The sequence below is a fragment of the Babylonia areolata genome, chromosome 1, assembly GCF_041734735.1.
Source record: "Babylonia areolata isolate BAREFJ2019XMU chromosome 1, ASM4173473v1, whole genome shotgun sequence".
Taxonomy (NCBI): Eukaryota; Metazoa; Mollusca; class Gastropoda; order Neogastropoda; family Buccinidae; genus Babylonia; species Babylonia areolata.
Window position 1 is genome coordinate 14,803,769 of NC_134876.1, and position 15,000 is coordinate 14,818,768.

Sequence of the window (15,000 nt, forward strand, 5' to 3'; positions counted from 1 at the left end):
CAACAACCTGTTTGAAATGGTTTGTATCATTCATAATTATCTGTCATGATCTGTGCACGCGACAGACCATTTGATGAAGAGATGATTAAGTCGGCTTCGATAAGGTTAAAGAAGATTTTTTTCTATCTCCATCTCTTTTTGGCAACACCTGGAAATAAACTACAAGAAGTAGTCTGCCACCAGAGACTGACATCTTCAAATAAACGTGTTCACGAAAGCACTGACACCACATTGAAATAAACGACGGTCTACATGCAGTCTAACCACATTGAAATTAAAAACAAATCTAACCACCTTGAAATAGACTGTGGTCTGCAAGGCAAGGCAAGGCAAGGCAAGGCAAGAAGTTTATTTCGTGTGTCCCCTGGGGGCATTGAAACATTACACACATTTATCTTTTACATATGTCTGTACTTTACCTGACACGGCTTGAAAGCGTGAGTTAAACCGTGCCGACCGGATCCTGGCAAATAATTACTAAAATAAGGCTGTGATCCACCAAACGGGCGCAAAAGCCCAATGGTTAAAGCGTTGGACTTTCAATCTGAGGGTCCCGGGTTCGAATCTCGGTGACTGCGCCTGTTGGAGATTTTTCAGATCTCCCAGGTCAACATATGTGCAAAGCTGCTAGTGCCTGAACCCTCTTCGTGTGTATACGAACGCAGAAGATCAAATACGCACGTTAAAGATCCCGTAATCCATGTCAGCGTTCGGTGGGTTATGGAAACAAGAACATGCCCAGCATGCACACCCCCAAAAAGGAGTATGGCTGCCTACATGGCGGGGTAAATACACAAAATGGCCATACACGTAAGTTACATGTCTGTCTGTGTGTATGTGTGCGTGCCTGAAATCTGATCCAATGACACAGGAAACGAATGACGAGCGCCCAGTGGCAGCCGCCAGTCGGTTCTACCCAGGTAGGCAGCCTGTTGTGCAAATGACCCCAAAGTTTGAAAAGCGCTTAGAGCTTGGTCTCTGACCCAGTATAAGCGCTATGTAAGTATCCATATTAACTCACTCAGTACGGCCAGTCCTCTCTTCTCCTCTACACAGACCCCTCGGATGTCCAGTGGGTGTCTGAATGACCCAACCTTTAGCTTCCGTCGTCAGAATTGTGGTATTCTTTGTCAACATTCACCTCTTCAGTATAAGAGCCTTCCGCTTGCAATATTTTGATGATGATAACTGGGGTGAAATGCTGTTAACGTCGTCTCTTTCGCCGTTCGTATGCAGAGAGTTAATCTAGCAATCAATCAAACAGGGTGCAGCAAGGCTGTGGAGGTGGTGGGCCACCTGGCCAACTCGTGGAACGTGCCCATCATCACCCCCGTGGGGAACACGGGCAGCATCGCGGACAAGACCGTGTACCCCCGCCTGACCCGCATCTCCCGCTTCATGCAGAGACAGTTCGTGGACATGGTGCTGCTGCTGATGAACCGGTACAAGTGGTCCCACCTGGTCATCTTCAACGACGAGTCTTCGCTCTTCCACGACCTGACCGGCATCACCTTTGACTCCATCCTGGAGGTGAGTTTGTTGGGGGTTGACAGTGTGCTGTATGTTTGGGCTGTGATCATGATGTGTGTGTGGGGGCTGTGTTCATTCTATATGTCTGGGCTGTGGCCATGCTGTGTGTGTGTGGGTTGTGATCATGCTTTATGTTTGTGTGACGATGCTGGATGTTTGGGCTGTGACTATGCTTTTTGATTGTGTGATCATGCTGTATGTCTGGGCTGTGATCATGCTGTATGTCTGGGCTGTGACTATGCTATGTGTTTGTGTGACCATGCTGTATGTCTGGGCTGTGATCATGCTGTGTGTGTGGGTTGTGATCATGCTATATATCTGGGCTGTGATCATGCTGTATGTTTGTGTGATCATGCTGTATGTCTGGGTGGTGATCATGCTGCATGTGTGGGCTGTGACCATGCTGTATGTGTGGGTGGTGACCATGCTGTATGTGTGGGTGGTGACCATGCTGTATGTTTGGGTGGTGAGCATGCTGTATGTGTGGGCTGTGACCATGCTGTATGTCTGGGTGCTGATTATGCCGAGGTTCCTGGCTCAGTCAGTGGTTACCATAGGATTTGTCTGTCAATTTGCAATGGGGTTGTCTCTGTGTGCGCTGGAGTTTCGGACTGTGTTTTGACTTGTTGGTTGTGTTTGAAATCGAAATATCACTTGAGTCTGGAGTCAGAGGCTGCAAATACGTTTGTAATTGTGTTGTACGTTACTGATTGCATTTGATTTTAGGATAATGTTTGTGTTTGCGATTGTGTTTGAGTTCGTGTTTATGGACTGTGTTCACGTTTAGAAATGTGGTTGTGTTCAAATTTCATTTCAAGGGGGTGTGTGATTGGGTTATTGTGCTTGAGCATTTATGTGCGTTGCGTGAGACGGTGAGGCTTGTGCTTTAATTTGTGTCAAATTTAATTAGAATTTTCAGTTGTCATTTGAATTTTGTATGTGTATTTGTATTTGTTTTTCTTTCATCACAACAGATTTCTCTGTGTGAAATTCGGGCTGCTCTCCCCAGGAAGAGCGCGTCGCTATACTTCAGCGCCACCCATTTTTTTGTATTTTTTTCCTGCGTGCAATTTTATTTGTTTTTCTCTATCCAAGTGGATTTTTCTGCAGAATTTTGCCAGGAACAACCCTTTCGTTGCCTTGGGTGCGCTTAGTGCATGCTGCACACCGGACCTCGGTTTATCGTCTCATCCGAATGACATTTGAGACTATTTTTTCCCATTAATCCTGCAAGGTCATAGTTATGCTTAAGTTTGGGTCAGACATGATTTTGACTTGATGAATGAAATCTTTTGTGCTTTTGACTGCGTCTGATTTTGTTATTTATTTGTGTCAGTTTTCATGTCATCATTATTATGGCATCGTTTGTGAGCTTGCGATCGTGTACAAAGTCTGCATAATCACTGCGATTTTGGATGGCCTTTCATCTGACTTTGCTCTTGAATTTGATTTTGGGATTGAAAGCATGTGTTATTGGTATAACACACATGTTTATCATCGTTAAAAAAATCATTTAACATTGCATTTCAGTCGGTGCTTGAGTTATTTTACGATGTATAACATATTTCCGTCTCTGCCTTCGACAAACTTACCACGTTCATCTTTTATCATGTTTCCGGGCCAGTATGTAACTGTCTGCTGGCATGGAGCATTACAGACACTACATATGATCTATCTATATCTATATCTATCTATCTCTCTCTCTCTCTCTCTCTCTCTCTCTCTCTCTCTATATATATATATATATATATATATGTCATTCGCTAACCCTCTGCCTCTCTGGGCAACCACGACAGGACCAGGAGGACATATCATGGACACGTTACGCCATTTTCGGCAAAACCATGACCCGTGAAGATTACCAAACCTTTCTCGTTGCTGCCAGAGCCTTGTCTAGAGGTGGGTTCATCATCATCATCATCATCATCATCATCATCATAATCACCGTCATCATCATCATCATCATCATCATCAACTAAAACCATTCGCCTGACTGTTGTCATATCATTGTGCCCCATCTACTCTGCTTTAAAGATGATCACACATTCTGCTTTTAGTTTATCTTCGAACTAAAGAAAACTTTGCGGCAAGCATATTATGAGGAATTAGTTCACAAAACAACTCGAGCCGCATAACAAGAGAAAGAAATAACAGAAATGAAAGGTAGGCTGTTTTTGTCATTGTCACTGACACTGATCATGGTGTTTGTCATTGTAACCTTGATAGTGATCTTGGGGTTTGTCATTGTCACTGACAGTGATCGTGATGTTTGTCATTGTCACCTTGATAGTGATCTTGGGGTTTATCATTGTCACTGACAATGATCGTGGCGTTTGTCATTGTCACACTGACAGTGATCATGGTACTTGTCATTGTCACTGACAGTGATCATGGTTGTTTGTCATTGTCACTGACAGTGATCGTGGTGTTTGTCATTGTCACTGACAGTGATCGTGGTGTTTGTCATTGTCACTGACAGTGATGATGGTGTTTGTCATTGTCACTGACAGTGATCGTGGTGTTTGTCATTGTCACTGACAATGATCATGGTGTTTGTCATTGTCACTGACAGTGATCGTGGTGTTTGTCATTGTCACTGACAATGATATGATCGTGGTGTTTGTCATTGTCACTGACAATGATCGTGGTATTTGTCATTGTCACTGACAGTGATCGTGGTGTTTGTCATTGTCACTGACAATGATCGTGGTGTTTGTCATTGTCACTGACAATGATCGTGGTGTTTGTCATTGTCACTGACAGTGATGATGGTGTTTGTCATTGTCACTGACAGTGATCATGGTGTTTGTCTTTTTCACTGACAGTGATCGTGGTGTTTGTAGTTGTCACTGACATGATCATGGTGTTTGTAGTTGTCACTGACAGTGATGATGGTGTTTGTCGTTGTCACTGACAGTGATGATGGTGTTTGTCATTGTCACTGACAGTGATGATGGTGTTTGTCATTGTCACTGACAGTGATGATGGTGTTTGTCATTGTCACTGACAATGATCGTGGTGTTTGTCATTGTCACTGACAGTGATGATGGTTGTCATTGTCACTGACAGTGATCGTGGTGTTTGTCATTGTCACTGACAGTGATGATGGTGTTTGTCATTGTCACTGACAGTGATCGTGGTGTTTGTCATTGTCACTGACAGTGATCGTGGTGTTTGTCATTGTCACTGACAGTGATCGTGGTGTTTGTCATTGTCACTGACAGTGATGATGGTTGTTTGTCATTGTCACTGACAGTGATCGTGGTGTTTGTCATTGTCACTGACAGTGATCGTGGTGTTTGTCATTGTCACTGACAGTGCTCATGGTTGTTTGTCATTGTCACTGACAATGATCGTGGTGTTTGTCATTGTCACTGACAGTGATCGTGGTGTTTGTCATTGTCACTGACAGTGATCGTGGTGTTTGTCTTTGTCACTGACAGTGCTCAAGGTTGTTTGTCATTGTCACTGACAATGATCGTGGTTGTTTGTCATTGTCACTGACAATGATCGTGGTGTTTGTCTTTGTCACTGACAATGATCATGGTTTTTTGTCATTGTCACTGACAGTGATCGTGGTGTTTGTCATTGTCACTGACAGTGATCATGGTTGTTTGTCATTGTCACTGACAGTGATCGTGGTGTTTGTCATTGTCACTGACAATGATCGTCGTGTTTGTCATTGTCACTGACAATGATCATGGTTGTTTGTCATTGTCACTGACAGTGATCGTGGTGTTTGTCATTGTCACTGACAGTGATCGTGGTTGTTTGTCATTGTCACTGACAATGATCGTGGTGTTTGTCTTTGTCACTGACAGTGATGATGGTGTTTGTCATTGTCACTGACAATGATCGTGGTGTTTGTCATTGTCACTGACAATGATCATGGTGTTTGTCATTGTCACTGACAGTGATCGTGGTGTTTGTCTTTGTCACTGACAGTGATCGTGGTGTTAGCCGGGGACGCAGTGTCGCGGGAGTTCATGTTGGTGGCGCACGCCCTTGGCTACACTTCCGGCGAATTTGCATTTTTCGCTTTGACCAGTCCTGCCGCTAAAGTGAGCGAGAGCATTTGGAAGAGAAACGACCCTGAGGATGAGGTAAGTGGGTTTTCTTCAGCACTTAAACATGCAGGTTTGCCCCCCAGTGGATGTAGTTCTTTTTCTTTGCATTAATTAATAAGGATTTTTTTTCGCTTAGAGTTTTTACATCATCAAGATTCTGCGCCTAAAAATATTATTATTATTATTATTAGTATTTTTATGTATTTATCTATTATTATTTATTTGTTTTATTTATTTGTTGTCTAATTATTTTAATTAATTAATTTATTTTATTTTTGTTATTTCATTGTATTTTATTCTATTTTTATGTTTATTTATTTTATTTTTAAAATTTTATTTTTATTTATTTATTTTTATTTATTTATTTATTTATTTTCTCAAGGCCTGGCTAAGCGCGTTGGGTTACGCTGCTGGTCAGGCATCTGCTTGGCAGATGTGGTGTAGCGTATATGGATTTAACCGAACGCAGTGACGCCTCCTTGAGGTACTGATACTGATACTAATCAGTTAGTATGTATATATTTTTGCATTGGCTTGATACAGCTCCAAGTATCCGGTCCATGTCATTTGAATAGCCAAAGTCTGGTGAATGTCAAAACTTTTAGCATATAAACAGATTGTATATTGAAGAATACATTGATAGCTGGGAGTGTGTATTCGTCACAGACAGACTCCGTTATGTTGCTGCCGAGGCACAAAGTCTGTTGTTTATGATTATGGCAGACATGTACTGAGACCTGTATCTCCGTACCTGTCCATGTGTAGACACGCTTCTGTCCTCAGTGTGCGAAACAGGATATCCACCGGCAGTACTGTAGGGTTCTCACCGGTTGCCAAAAGTGAGGCGTGCTTTTTCAAAGATATTGAGAACAGGTTTTAAGAATGATATATTTAAGGGGTCACTCTGTCAAAGCGCGTGTAGATAGATAGATAGATAGATGGTGGATCGGGGTGTGTGTGTGGGGAATGTGGAGTGTGTGTGTGGGGTGTGGGGGATGGGGTGGGGGTGGGGGTTGTGGCTTACATATGAATCAGTCCGCACACTTTGGCGTCTCCTTGAAACTGAAAACTTATCAGTTAAGATGGTGAGGGAATACGAGTTTTTTTTGTTTGTTTTTTTAATTAAAAAAAAAAAAAAAGGTGCACCGCTCCACACCGTAATAGGGGCGACATGATACTAATTCTTGAATCTGCTTCTACCCGCCCCTCCCTCCTACCCCCTCCCTCCTCCCCCCGACCCCCTGACCCCTTGCAAGGCGGCCCGTCAGGCCTTTGAGAGCGTCATCTTCCTGCAGCTGGCTGAGGAGCAGATACAGGGAGACAGCCAGTTCCAGGAGTCCATCATCAATGCCTCCCTGCGGGACTACAACTATAGCTACCTTGAGGAAGGCAAAGAGGTGAAGACGTTTCCGTCGTTCGTGTCACTGGTGATGAAATGATGGTGTGGGTGCTGGTGGTGGTGATGGTGGTGGCAGTGGTAGGGGTAGTGGTGGTGGTGATGATAACGGTGGTGATGGTGGTGGTGATTGTGGTGGTGATGATGGTGATGATAACGGTGGTGATGGTGGTGGTGATGGTGGTGGCGATGGGGTAAGTAGTGGTAGTGGTGATGATAGTGGTGGTGATGGTGTTGGCGGTTGTGGTGGTAATGATGGTGGTGATGATAGTGGTGGTGATGGTGGTGATGATAGTGGTGGTGATGGTGTTGGCGGTTGTGGTGGTAGTGATGGTGGTGATGATAGTGGTGGTGATGGTGGTGATGATAGTGGTGGTGATGGTGGTGATGATAGTGGTGGTGATGGTGGTGATGATAGTGGTGGTGATGGTGGTGATCGTGGTGGTGATGGCGGTGGCGGTGGTGATGGTGGTGGCGGTGGTGGGAGTAGTGTTGGTGGGAGTAGTGTTGGTGGTGGTAATGGTGTCACTACTGTTGACGTTGGTCGTGGAGATAAAGGTGGTGATTGTTGTGAACGTTGTGGTTGCTTTAACATTCAATAACGATGTATATCGTGATGATAAATAGCATGAAGACTATAGTAATGACGATGATGACGATGACGACGACGACGATGCTCTGCTGATAACAAGAAGCAACACCTACGCGGTGAAACGTTGGATCTCAATTTGAGGGTCCTGAGGTCGATTCCCGGATCGCGGCTCATGAAGAGTGAAGGCTGGGGAATTTTCCGATCTCTGTGGTAACCAGATGTACAGACCTGTTAGTGCTCGAACCCTCTTCTCGTGTGTACACATGCAGAACATCAAATACGCATAATAAAGATCCCGTAATCCATGGCAGCGTTCGGTGGCCAGTGGAAACTCAACCATACCCATCTGGCACACCTTTCAAAAAACGGAACATGGTTGCCTACGCGGGGAGGAGGGAAGGGGTTGGGGGGTGGGGGAACAATTGTACGAGGAGGTGGAGGCGACCGGGCAGAATCTGTCAAGTGTTGGCCTTCAGATCCAACGTTCTCTGTGATCAGGGATCGATGCCCTGTTTCGGCGTGGCGTTGTGTCCGTGGGAAAGGCGATTCACTCCGATTTCCCTCACTCCACTCAGGTGTGTATTAAGCACAACCTATCCTCGGTTGAGGGAAGGTTAACTCACTCAGTACGGCCAGTCCTCTCTTCTCCTCTACACAGACCCCTCGGATGTCCAGTGGGTGTCTGAATGACCCAACATTTAGCTTCCGTCGTCAGAATTGTGGTATTCTTTGTCAACATTCACGTCTTCAGTATAAGAGCCTTCCGTTTGCAATATTTTGATGATGGTAATTGGGGTGAAACGCTGTTAACGTCGTCTCTTTCGCCGTTCGTATGGAGAGAGTTAATTTAAAACGGTGGAGAGGGGCAGAAGAGAAGCGGGGCCAAGCACAAGACGCGTAAATCCACTTCCCCGATGGCGTCGTAAAAAGCAATGAGAGTTCCAACCTTTGAATCTTTAACACATGAAAGTGGAGTGTTGGCCTAGAGGTAACGCGTCCACCTAGGAAGCGAGAGGATCTGAGCGCACTGGTTCGAATCTCACCAGCAGTTGCCGGTATTTTCCCCACTTCCACTAGACCCTGAGTGATTGTCTGGACGCTAGTCATTCGGATGAGACGATAAACCGAAGTCCCGTGTGCAATATGCATTTAGCGCACGTAAAAGAACCCACAGCAACAACAGGGTTGTCCCTGGCAAAATTCTGTAGAAAAATACACGTCGATAGGAAAACAAATAAAATCGTAGGCAGAAAAAAAAAGGTGGCGCTTTCAAAGTAGCGACACGCTCTCCCTGGGGGAGAGCAGCCCCGAATTTCACACAGAGAAATCTGTTGTGACGAAAAGAGTAATACACATACAAATAACACAAATACAGAAACGTGTCGCCGTGTTGCCCTGTGCACAGCCCAGCAGCGCTATCCTGCAGTATTACGAGGCTGTGGTGCTGTACGCCCACGTGCTGAACGAGACTCTGGCTGCTGACGAGGACCCCAAAGATGGACTGGCCATCACACGCAAAATGTGGAACAGGACCTTCCAGGGTACGTTTTACACACACACACACACACACACACACACACACACGCATGCGCGCGCGCGCGCACACACACACACACGCAAATACACACACAGTACAACACACACACACACACACACACACACACACACACACACACACACACACACACGCACGCACGCACGCACACACACACACCATAACACACAAACACACACGCACGCACGCACGCAAACACACACGCACACACACGCACACACTCACACACTTTTTACACACCTTTATGTATATATAGTGAGATAGATAGATAGATAGATAGATAGATAGAGAGAGAGAGAGACAGAGAGAGAGAGAGAGAGAGAGAGAGACAGAGACAGAGAGAGAGAGAGAGAGAGTTTTGTTCTAACCCGTATTGAGATGTCTGGCAATCTTTCGCAGAACGGGTGGAATTAAAAAAAGCAAAGAAAGCTATGTTGAATTAATGTTAGTCACAAAGCTTTTCATGGTCTTTATTCACATCTTTCTTTCATGTTGAATTGATGATGGTCACAAAACTTTTCATTGTCTGTATTCACCCCTTTCATGTTGAATCAATATTGGTCATGTAGCTTTCCATGGTCTTTATTCACATCTTTCTTCCATGTTGAATTAATGTTGGTCATGTAGCTTTCCATGGTCTTTATTTACATCTTTCTTTCATGTTGAATTAATGTTGGTCATAAAGCTTTCCATGGTCTTTATTCACATCTTTCTTCCATGTTGAATAAATGTTGGTCATAAAGCTTTCCATGGTCTTTACTCGCTCCTTTCTTTCATGTTGAATCAATGTTGGTCATAAAGCTTTCCATGGTCTTTACTCGCTCCTTTCTTCCATGTTGAATAAATGTTGGTCATAAAGCTTTCCATGGTCTTTACTTGCTCCTTTCTTTCATGTTGAATTAATGTTGGTCATGTAGCTTTCCATGGTCTTTATTCACATCTTTCTTTCATGTTGAATTAATGTTGGTCATGTAGCTTTCCATGGTCTTTATTCACATCTTTCTTTCATGTTGAATTAATGTTGGTCACGTAGCTTTCCATGGTCTTTATTCACATCTTTCTTTCATGTTGAATTAATGTTGGTCATGTAGCTTTCCATCGTCTTTATTCACATCTTTCTTTCATGTTGAATTAATGTTTGTCATACAGCTTTCCATCGTCTTTATTCACATCTTTCTTTCATGTTGAATTAATGTTGGTCATGTAGCTTTCCATGGTCTTTATTCACATCTTTCTTCCATGTTGAATAAATGTTGGTCATGTAGCTTTCCATGGTCTTTATTCACATCTTTCTTCCATGTTGAATTAATGTTGGCCATGTAGCTTTCCATGGTCTTTATTCACATCTTTCTTTCATGTTGAATAAATGTTGGTCATGTAGCTTTCCATGGTCTTTACTCACTCCTTTCTTTCATGTTGAATCAATGTTGGCCATGTAGCTTTCCATGGTCTTTATTCACTTCTTTCTTTTATGCTGAATTAATGTTGGACGGGCGCAATAGCCGAGTGGACTTTCAATCTTAGGGTCCCGGGTTCGAATCTCGGAAACGGCGCCTGTTGGGTAAAGGGTGGAGATTTTTCAGATCTGCCAGGTCAACATGTGCGCAGACCTGCTTGTGCCTGAACCCCCTTCGTGTGTAAACGCAAGCAGAAGAAGATCAAATACACACGTCAAAGATCCTGTAATTCACGTCAGCGTTCGGTGGGTTATGGAAACAAAAACATACCAGCATGCACACCCCCGGAAATGAAGTATAGCTGCCTACATGGCGGGGCGAAAACGGTCATACCCGTATAAGCCCACTCGTGTACATACGAGTGAACGTGAGAGTTGCAGCCCACGAATGAAGAAGAAGAAGAAGAAGAAGAAGAAGAAGAAGAAGCATTAATGTTGGTCATTATACTTTCCACAGTCTGTATTCAGACTCTTCTTTCATGTTGAATTGATGTTGGTCACAAAGCTATCCATTGTTTTTATTTTCATGCTGAATTGATGTTGGTCACAAAGCTATCCATATTCTTTAGCCATTCCTTCTTGTGAAAGTTTACTTTTTATTTTTCTTTGTTTTTTTTCTCTTCAGGATAGCATTTCACGCGTTCAAACCTACCTCATGCAGTAACTTGAGTGTGTGTTCAAACTGAACTAAAACGAATTACACAATTAAACTGCAAGAGAAGCATGCTTTTAAAAAGAAATATGAGGCAGAACCGACACTTCTGCCAAAAGGTTCATTAATACTTCTTTCCTTTGATGGCTGTCTCACAGAAGTATATACGACATTCATGGCTGTGAACAATTCTGCTTAAGAGATAAGCCGAACCAGTTCAAATCCCGTCTGATCCTGTACACAGGGCGCACGGGACACCTGGTCATCAACGAGAATGGAGACAGGTCATCAGACATCGCCATCGTGGATTTGAACCCGGATACGGGCGTGCCGGAGGTATACTAAGTCAGGTTATGGGCACTAAGTATTCAAGATCCTTAGTGCAAGTGCAAAATTCAAGGCAGCAAACCACACACACACACGCACGCACACACGCACGCACGCACGCACGCACGCACGCACGCACACACACACACACAGAGTCAAAAGTAAAAAAATGTTGGAATGTCAGGCCTCTGGCCCATAACATGAGTGACGACATGTTCTGTGTACAGGGGAATGTTTACATTTTTGTAGCTTGCTTCCGCACATTCATTGCTTTGTGAACAAAACTACACAGGTTAAATAAAACCAATTCATTAGTACTAGACATAAGTAAGCAGAATTTAAACATACATGGATTTCGAGAATACTCTGGCGGAATAAAGAGAGAGAGAGAGAGAGAGAGAGAGAGAGAGAGAGAGAGATGGTTTATTCAATTATGGCCATACGCCCCATTTGAATAGGGGGTAATAACAGAGTTTCACATGTGTCATTGCAGTTGGTAATATTAACAACAAACTATCAGTGAATCTAAGAAATAAGTGTCTCTCTTAATTGCAGTGCTTTATAGAGATACATAATTAAACTACGCATAATGTTATAGACGCTTTTGACGCTTCGACACTTTAATGTCATTGGCCATGAGATTCTTATGACATGAGTGAATGCATCAACATACTTTCAATTTATAACAAACCATTATGGTAAACGAATGAAATGGAGCGAGAGAGAGAGAGAGAGAGAGAGAGAGAGAGAGAGATGCAAAACAGCAAAAAACAGCAAAAAACAAACAACCCCCCCAAAAAAACCCAAACAAACAAATCTCCCAAAACAAACAAACAAAAACAAACAAAAAATCCCCCCCCCCAAAAAAAACAACAAAACACCAACAACAAAACAAACAAACAAACAAACAAAAACCACACCCAAAAACAGAACAAAAACCAACAGCTATTAACTCACTCAGTACGGCCATTTTGCTGTTCTCCTCTACACAGACCCCTCGGATGTCCAGTGGGTGTCTGAATGACCCAACCTTTAGCTTCCGTCGTCAGAATTGTGGTATTCTTTGTCAACATTCACCTCTTCAGTGTACGAGCCTTCCGCTTGTAATATTTTGATGGTGGTAATTGGGGAGAAACGCTGTTAACGTCGTCTCTTTCGCCGTTGGTATGGAGAGAGTTAACACAGTTATACGATATCATTACAACTTCAAACCCCATGCATCATGTTCACTTCTACAGACATCAACGCATGCCTTTACAGTGTACACTATACTTTAATATTCTCTCAATAAGATACATGAATGTGTTGTGTAAAACACACAAACAATACTCGGGAACCAACACAAAAGGCCAAAAAATGCTGTGATGTCAATTTAGAGTAAACCATACATGGAATAATCACAGCTACACACGTAGATTAATAACAGTCGACAAGTAGGTATAATTAAAGGTAACTCACAGTAAACCTCACATACAATAATCAGAGCCAGACCCCTACCCCTGCAATAATAATAATAATAATAATAATATTAATAATGGATACTTATATAGCACACTATCCAGAAATCTGCTCTAGGTGCTTTACAAAAACGCTTTTGTTAACATAAAACATTATATCTATGTTACATACACACACCAAAATGTGACCACACACACACACACACACACACACACACACACACACACACACACACACACACACACACACACACTACATACATACATTTTAACATACATGTGTATCTAACAGCTACCCTAACACATACGCACACATAGGCAGGCACACACACACACACACACACACACACACACACACACACACACACACACACACACACGCAATACTCACAATTAAAGATAGGCATAGAATACCATACTATAAATCAACACGGACATTGAATAACGATATGCTGTTCTCCAGATCGTGTCCATCTACAGAAGCGACACACGTCAGATAGAGGAGCAGCTGTCACGTGGTATCGCCTGGCCCAATGGGCGTGGGCCGCCACTGGATCAGCCAGTCTGTGGCTTCGTGGATGAGAAATGTGACTTCACAGGTGAGTTTCTCAACACGGGGCAGAAACCTTTGCAGCAACGGCAGTAACCACGCCAAAACGAGCTTACACTCCCCTCACTTTATGTCTGTTCATAGTGTGTTTTTCAACAATGCAAAAAAAACCCCAACCCCCCCCCCCTCCTCCTCCCCCCCAAAAAAAAAAAACGGAGCAAAAATAAAAGCTGTGCGTTTTTACGAATAGAATTAGATTCAGTATATTAATTACGGCCCATTCAGCTGCAATGGTCGTTTCAGGTATGAGTAAGACATCAAATACTGATACTGGAACAGTTGTAAAAGAAAACTAAAAGCTTTCTTGTGTTTGTTTCATTTTTTTTAATAATTTTTTTTAATCATTTTATTAGTATTACTATTATTATTACTACTACCTTTTTCTATATTATAATTATTATTCATTTATTTATTTATTTATGTAAGCTTATCTATTATTTATTCCCCCGTTTTTTTTGTTTTTTTTGTTGTTTTTTTTCTCAAGGCCTGACTAAGCGCGTTGGGTTACGCTGCTGGTCAGGCATCTGCTTGGCAGATGTGGTGTAGCGTATATGGTTTGTCCGAACGCAGTGATGCCTCCTTGAGCAACTAAAACTGAAACTGAAACTGTTTCATTCCTTTATTCAGGAATGGTCTTGTAGTGCAGTGATGGCCTGGAGGTAACGCGTCCGCTTAGGAAGCGAGAGAATCTGAGCGCGATAGTTCGAATCACGGCTCAGCCGCCGATATTTTCTCCCCCTCCACTAGACCTTGAGTGGTGTCTGGACGCTAGTCATTCGGATGAGACGATAAACCGAGGTCCCGTGTGCAGCATGCACTTAGCACACGTAAAAGAGCCCACGGCAACAAAAGGGTTGCTCTTGGCAAAATTCTGTAGAATAATCCACTTCAATAGGAAAAAACAAATAAAACTGCATGCAGGAAAAAAAATACCAAAAAATTGGGTTGCGCTGTAGTGTAGCGACACGCTCTCCCTGGGGAGAGCAGCCAGAATTTCACCCACAGAAATATGTTGTGATAAAAAGAAATACAAATACAATGACAATTGGATTCAGAAATAGGTAATATAAGTTTCAAGTCTGGGGGCATTGACACTTAGTGCTCTCCAGTTGCTATTTCACAAAGCAGTTTAAGCCTGGTGCTTACTACCAAAGTGTTTCAACACGGTGAACGCGACCAAGATAAAATATGTCGATTTTGCAAGACTCGTGTAGAAGATGAGTCCCATTTATCGTCTGAGTATTTTATTATAACCAATGTGTGTGTGTGTGTGTGTGTGTGTAGTCACATTTTGGTGTGTGTACGTAACATAGATATAATGTTTTATGTTAACAAAAGCGTTTTTGTAAAGCACCTAG

The 15,000-nt window shown here is 43.0% G+C and overlaps 1 protein-coding gene across 1 annotated transcript in view; it reads left to right on the plus strand.

The window, feature by feature from the left end:
- The window catches only part of LOC143294681 (atrial natriuretic peptide receptor 1-like), a 77,879-nt gene that overhangs the window by 23,316 nt on the left and 39,563 nt on the right, over nucleotides 1-15,000 (plus strand). Inside the window, exons 4-13 of the mRNA XM_076606073.1 lie at nucleotides 1,272-1,530; nucleotides 3,327-3,429; nucleotides 4,356-4,415; nucleotides 5,476-5,633; nucleotides 6,866-6,994; nucleotides 7,621-7,708; nucleotides 8,084-8,160; nucleotides 8,991-9,126; nucleotides 11,493-11,584; nucleotides 13,496-13,631. Coding sequence (XP_076462188.1) covers nucleotides 1,272-1,530; nucleotides 3,327-3,429; nucleotides 4,356-4,415; nucleotides 5,476-5,633; nucleotides 6,866-6,994; nucleotides 7,621-7,708; nucleotides 8,084-8,160; nucleotides 8,991-9,126; nucleotides 11,493-11,584; nucleotides 13,496-13,631 — 1,238 coding nt within the window. The remainder of the gene's footprint in view (nucleotides 1-1,271; nucleotides 1,531-3,326; nucleotides 3,430-4,355; nucleotides 4,416-5,475; nucleotides 5,634-6,865; nucleotides 6,995-7,620; nucleotides 7,709-8,083; nucleotides 8,161-8,990; nucleotides 9,127-11,492; nucleotides 11,585-13,495; nucleotides 13,632-15,000) is intronic.